Source organism: Arachis hypogaea, chromosome 4 (genome assembly GCF_003086295.3).
Source record: "Arachis hypogaea cultivar Tifrunner chromosome 4, arahy.Tifrunner.gnm2.J5K5, whole genome shotgun sequence".
NCBI lineage: Eukaryota > Viridiplantae > Streptophyta > Magnoliopsida > Fabales > Fabaceae > Arachis > Arachis hypogaea.
In genome coordinates this window covers 127,085,497-127,091,964 of record NC_092039.1, presented here as the reverse complement: position 1 = coordinate 127,091,964, position 6,468 = coordinate 127,085,497, and the positions used below count along the sequence as shown (strand labels likewise).

The 6,468-nt window shown below is 35.3% G+C and overlaps 1 protein-coding gene across 3 annotated transcripts; it reads right to left on the bottom strand.

Annotated features, from left to right (window-relative positions):
* Positions 1–354: 354 nt before the first annotated feature.
* On the bottom strand, positions 355–6,310 carry LOC112744829 (sphingosine-1-phosphate lyase-like). 3 transcript variants are annotated; one of them, XM_072234074.1, is made up of 15 exons: positions 5,906–6,281; positions 5,688–5,733; positions 4,516–4,660; positions 4,322–4,381; positions 3,667–3,891; positions 3,447–3,588; positions 3,243–3,293; positions 3,041–3,132; positions 2,439–2,565; positions 1,991–2,006; positions 1,532–1,639; positions 1,371–1,425; positions 1,136–1,282; positions 908–986; positions 355–638 (listed from the first exon to the last, which is right to left on the bottom strand). In XM_072234074.1, exons 3-15 carry the CDS (start codon positions 4,521–4,523, stop codon positions 516–518), a joined length of 1,233 nt encoding a protein of 410 aa, XP_072090175.1. In that variant the 5' UTR covers positions 4,524–4,660; positions 5,688–5,733; positions 5,906–6,281; the 3' UTR covers positions 355–515. The 3 variants fall into 3 exon arrangements, with proteins under 3 accessions (XP_072090175.1, XP_072090173.1, XP_072090174.1); XM_072234072.1 differs by having other exon boundaries at positions 4,509–4,660; positions 5,906–6,277; XM_072234073.1 differs by lacking the exon at positions 1,991–2,006 and having other exon boundaries at positions 2,423–2,565; positions 4,509–4,660; positions 5,906–6,310.
* Between the last annotated feature and the right edge of the window lie 158 nt (positions 6,311–6,468).

The following is a 6,468-nucleotide window of genomic DNA, read 5'->3' as shown; positions in this document are numbered from 1 at the left end:
AACATGACAAATTTACAGAAAACTTGAAATTTTAAATGTTATTAGATTCATTATATTATTACTTTAGTCTCTCTTTCTGTATATTATCTTTTTCAAGTATATATAATAAAAATATGAGAAAGATTTGGTTAGCAATCTTTTTTTTTTTCTCTTTAAAATATTATTCATTATGTATAATCTATAAAATATATTGTTATTTGTAAGACTTAAACTTAAAATCCTTTACATAGAATATAAGAGTTTTACTATCTTGATTAACCTCACATTATTATTATAACACGTTTAAATTATAAAAAAAAGGATTAACAAGTACTTTAGAGCACCTATTAATACACACTAAGTAGATAATAGATGGAACCCAAAACAATAAACAGACATTGGCTTTATTGTTTACCATCCGAGTCCCCAAAGCATGAAAGAATGCAGAGTATAATCGAATATCATTTGAGAAGTATCAATTACAGTACATGTCAGAAAAATCTGGTAAAGGATGTCTTAGTATTTGATGAGAGCCACTAGCAGGTACCGTCCATATAATCCACCAGCAAGTCCTGGACCATGCCTCTATCTGGCATCTTCCCTGCGGCACCATATATCGGTGCTAGGCCTCCACTTATAGGACCAGGATTTTCCTTCACCTTAAATTGGACAAAGAAACATTGAATGGTTGGCGAAACAGAAAATACAAAGTAAATACAGACAATTGCTCTGAATTAAGCTAATTGTCACATCAACTGTCTCAACTACAACCACCCTGCTAGTGACCCGGAAAAACACTATCGCAAATTGCATGCATGACGTAATTTGCGATCCAATCATAGTAACTATGATACCATGCATGGCAGAATTAGTGATCCAATATTCCAATCAGAATAACTATGATACCAAATCAAGTAAAAAAACTTACAGTTTCAACGGATTCCTTCAAATCAGTGAGGAAGTCTTCAACAACTGGCACATGCTGCAGTGTCACGCAGATATGGATGCTGACGGAAAACCAGAATGCAAAAGAGTAAATATCTTCAGTTCCTTAAAAAGATGAGCCATAATAATCTATCAAGTTGTATAATCATGAAATGTGTAGAAATAATTCTAATACTAGCTCAGTGAGCTAGCTCCCCCATCCCAGTCCAACCTGTTGGGTCTCTGCAAAGCATTCAAATGCCACCCTTTGGATGTCATCAAATCATTGACTTCAAATATGTCCAGGACATTAGATCCAAAAGCCACAATGGTCATGTCGGGTCTTCCAACAACATACAACTCAGAAATTTCTTCTATGCTGCACATGGCAAAACAATTACTTTGAAAATTTTTTGTAAGGTGAAGGCAAAACGCCATAGATGGATCAAGGAACATAGTATATGTACCCTTTCTGTATTCTTTTTGTTGCTTCCATAATTGTTTTCGTGTTTTCCAAGTAACCTGTAGAACAAAATGACCATTGATTTGCCATATACCATGAATTAAGAACTAGAACAGGCAGAAAAGGAAAGCAAATCATTGGAAGGCCACTGAGATAGGCAGTTACCTTCTTTCCCTAGAGATATCATTGCTGCCCATGCCCCTGCAATTAGACCCCCAGGCCTGCTTCCAGCTATGGTTGGAGACACATACAACCCACCACTCCACTCGGTAACTGTGAAAATGTAGAATTTGGAAATTAATTTTTAAAACCAAAAGAACTAATCCTAATAACGAACAAAGCAATGCAAACAGATGCATCACTCTCCATTGTCTAAAACTTAGGCTAGCTCTTATTTTATCTCAGCACCTATATTGTTTCCTCTTCTTTTCAGGTTGCTCGTTCTGGGAAGTTTTCAATTACTTGAATATAGAGCACTAGTAAGCTTCCCATATTATAATATTGTTTAAGCAGGATCATACATTTACTAGCACACACACGTGGGTATTTCTATGCACAGTGTACACTCTACAGTATAAATAATTTCAAGACACAATATTTGTCAGAAAGAAATGGTAGACTTACCCGCAACAAATTGATGCTGCAGAACCCAGATGGCAGAAAGAAAATAAGTACATTAGTAATCAGCTGCAAATGGGTCAACAAACAATATTCCAATAACAGGAAGAGAAATTGCAGAGAACTTAATCCATAAAATAGAAGGAACAAAATAAAGGTGATAAGGGGAATATAAATGGAAGAGAACTGGGTTGTAATAAAAAGAATTTGTCATTTCGTTATAGAACATGGAATCTGACAAGAAAAAAGATTACAATAGGGTCACAAGCTATTCTGCAAAACAAAACAAATCCTGATTCAACAAGATATTCTGTAGGTGCTTCAAAAATGCTGGAAAAAGTTAAGTGCAAACATATTCAGTAACCAATGTTTGGATGCAAGTGTAAACTTTTCAAAAAAGGAATTGCATCACCTGTCACTACCCTAATACTTTATGACCAGGCCAATGACTTACCTTTCTGATTTCATGGTCTCTATACAGGACTATACTTGTTCCTTTGGGAGCTAAACCATATTTATGCACGTCCACTGATATTGAAGATACTCCTTTAACAGAAAAATCAAAAGGTGGTATAGGGTACCTAGGTAGAAAAAAGTTACAAATTACTTAAACTTATATCAACAACCTCAGAGCTATCAATCATTCCAATACAACAGTCCAATTTCTCCCATTTTGCATGGTTTGTGTCATTCCATATGCAGCATGCTTAATATAAAATCAATTGTGAAAACATTATAGATAGACCCTAGTTTGCAAACAAAAAGATGAAAACAATACTCTGCCAGTTACATAATGGCAAGACATGCTGATACAAGAAATTGGGTTTGTGCATTTGTGATATTGTCAAGTAATTCTTGGAAAGCTTCTCAGTATGAGAAAATGGAATTATTGTCAACTAGAGAAGAAAAAACCCCACAGTGGCAGATTTGGATCCAAAGGGCAGGTTTAAAATTTAGAATAGAACCTTAACAGTAACATAGTAAGAACCAAAGGTGATCGTATACTGACAGCAGCGCTGAAAGAATATTTATTGAAATAAGCTATGCTATGCATACCCAAGCTCACGGGCAAAAGGCAATACAAAGCCACCCAGGCAAAGGTCTACATGGAGACAAATACCAAAGCTTGATGCCAACTGACCAAGTTCCTACAAAAGAAAGTTTCACATTATCAACGTTGTGAAATTCACCAATAAAGTTGAAGTTATGTTCACTTTTCAGCAATTAGATCAAAATTAAATAGTAACAAAGAACTTACTTCAATAGGGTCAATTATTCCATGAGGAAACCCTGGAGCGGATCCAACAATCTGTATTATCATATGAATGTCAGTTGCACTTAATAGCAAGAATACAAGTTATCTGAAGTTTGCATACAGTGGAACCTCCAGTCAAGAATGCAAGAACTTTGAATCTTTGTAATGGAATTAGCACCAGAAGCATAGAAGAATAACTTTGCATACCAAGATGGTATTTTTGTTAATATGGCGTCGAATTGCTTTTACATCCGCTTGGAAGTCTTTGTTAACTGGAACACGCCATAGTTTGATATTGAAATACTGTGCAGCCTTGTCATATGCTGAGTGTGCAGACACAGGAATTATCCTACAATTGAAAGGAAAATTAATTTAGGAAGATAAAAAAGATGGAGATTCACCAAAAGTCTAGTAATGAACATGATACATTTCAGGTCTTGTAATTCCTTTCTTAGATTTCATATAATCACGAGATGATTTGACCGCTAATAATATACTTTCAGTCCCTCCTGATGTCATATTGCCACATACTTGTCCTCCAGAACTTTTTTCCTGACTTCCAAGAAGTGCTGCAGTCATTGCAACCACTTCTGCCTCAAAGCGTCCAACACTCTGGAATACATCCAAATGCAAGGGATTGGTATGTGCAAACCTGAAAGATGCATTAGACTCAGAAATATATAGATAATATGGTTTTTAAACACTCAAGTGACAATCTCGCCAGCAAAGGTTCAAGTTTATGTATATAAAATCAAGAAGGCATAACAGTATGATAGTTTCGAATATTTTAAATTTCCAACAATGAGAAAGCTTACAAGTCGTAAATCCCAAGGAAGACTATTAAAGAAGCCAAATCAGAGCCTGATAATAAAAATCAATAGTCGGAGACTGAAAAGAAAATGAACTCAGGTTCTCTGAACAAGGTATGCTGAAATTTTAAATATATTCAAAACCACTGAAATATGCCTAAATCCATCTACAGGTAACTTAAGAAGCTTGAATATCATATTTGGCAATCAATATATATCAAAATCATTGACATGAACAAAAAAGTACTGCTGAAAGACTTCCATGTTACTAACATTGAGCATGCTTCATTTATCAGAGAAAAATGTCCATCAATTTCACTTCCACCAATGTAGCTGCAAGAAACAAATAAATGGAAAAGAATCTATATGTAAGTACAATCATATGGACCAATAACAAAATGGATACCAAGCAAAAATAATCAGACATTAACATCTAACGTTACCAAAATTACTAACATACACTGTACCAGAGCATTTGCCTTGCCAAGCCACATCTTTTCTTTTCTCCTCTTTCATTTTCTCAAGTACTAAAGTGCCTAGTCCTGTGCTTGGCAACTCTGTTCTCCAACCTTCTCTTTTAGATTTACCATCAGACTGCATTTTATCCACAACCTGCACCCAAAATGACCAGATAAACAACAAAATAAATCACAATCCATGTTTCATGACTCAAAGAAAGCAGCAAAATGTACACCACATTGTTGACAAATAAAGAAAGAGCAACATGTGTAACCCCAATTGCTAAAATGGCATTCCCAATCTTATTTGATACTCAGGTTAACAAATTACTCAGTAATCATCTTGTGCTTATGGAAGAGATTGAATCTTTCCGTGTCTGGATTTGACAAATATCCTCAGTCGACTAACCTAGCTGATCTCTCAACCAACTGGCAGTCAGGAATTCATGAATAAATTTTTATTGCAATTTTTTACTCTATATTTTGTTCATAAATTTCTTCCACCCCTGTTTTTCCTCTCACCCAAAAAACTGAAAGCAAAAAATTTAGTGGGGACCTATATCTGTAAAACCCATCCCTGATTTTTTTACTTATTCCTTCTTTTTAAAAAAAAAAAAAAAAACGCACAAGTTTCAACTTTCAAGTACATACGATGGAAAACTAGCGACATGCACTGACTCGCTCATTCATCCGTCACTGTCAATAATTAAAAACCGCAAAGAAAAAAAAACAAAAAAAACTGCATAACATCAAGTCTCGATGTTACCTACCGTTATTCATTTTTAATATACAAAAATAGATAACACAACAATCTGATGGGGACTCGTAACCAAAACGGCATAGACATACTCCCGCAAGGAAGAAACTCCCCATCTCAGAACATTTGCAACTTCAAAACCACTGAATTGGTGAACTAACCCAATCACTAATATTAAGGATTCAACTCAGTACACTCTAATTCTCTAATCATAACAAACAAACAAAAATGGCCAAAAATCACAGCTCAAATGCCAAATCACAACCAAAAGAAATGAATGGCTCAACGTGAACTAGACACTAATCCAGGAAACAAACACGTAACTTGCATAATTGATTGCCACACCAATCACAATGAAAAAAGAAAAAATCAGAGTTCAATTCAAGTTTAAATGTCAATCCAGCAAAATTACACTAGACCTGACCTTCTGCTTTTCTCTATCAATGTAACTCTTCACTCCAGGGATCAATCTGCCAATCCAAAACACAGATCACAGATCAGAAGAAGTCAAATTTTTGCAAATTATTATTACTATATTAATCAATATTGAGCTGATTTCTTTTATTTATTTATTTTTTCTCAGCTGATTAAATAATAAAAAATATACATAGAACTAAAATGTAGCTACAGTTTTTGGTTTACTTGACAGAGCTCATAAGAAACCCTAGGAGCGAAGCTTTGAGGCCTCTTTCATGGATGAGATTGAAAAATGAGCGAAGCAAGTGTGCGAGGATGAGAGAGAAGAGAGGAGCGAGAAGCAGAAGAAGAGGTTCGTATTGTGAGAGGAACGAGTTCGCTGAAGCTCTGAAGCTATTGAAATGAAAGCTCAGAGAAGATAACGAAGAAGAATAATCCATTGGAGTTTTTTCTTGTTTTCTTTTGTGAATTTTGTGTGTAAGAGACGAAGGAATATAAGTCTTCAGTCTTTTGATCCGTAATTTGTATTTTCGGGTAATGATGAAGACGGAAAGAAAAAATGGATTGGTTGGTATTTTTCTTTGTCTCTTTGCGTTGCGTGGCGTGGAAGAAAGTGATTAAAAATGCATTAAGCTTTGCGGTAGCGTGGACCGTGGAGTCTCTTGTTCGATGTAATTGGGCTTTTGATTTGGGCCTTCCTATCCAATAATTCGAAGCAAGTTGTGGGCTTTGATTTCATTGGACCCCCTTCCCCACCCTCGAAAAACGGAGTAATTCGTTCAAGGTTT

What these genes read in the sequence shown, in the direction of transcription:
- LOC112744829 (XM_072234073.1), bottom strand. Translation starts at nt 6,120, where the DNA reads ATGGATTATTCTTCTTCGTTATCTTCTCTGAGCTTTCATTTCAATAGC. An exon ending in CCTTTTGCCCGTGAGCTTGG is followed by an intron (nt 2,566 to 3,040) that starts GTATGCATAGCA and finishes TTTTCTACCTAG; the next exon opens with GTACCCTATACCACCTTTTG. An exon ending in GATATCTCTAGGGAAAGAAG is followed by an intron (nt 1,426 to 1,531) that starts GTAACTGCCTAT and finishes TTTGTTCTACAG; the next exon opens with GTTACTTGGAAAACACGAAA.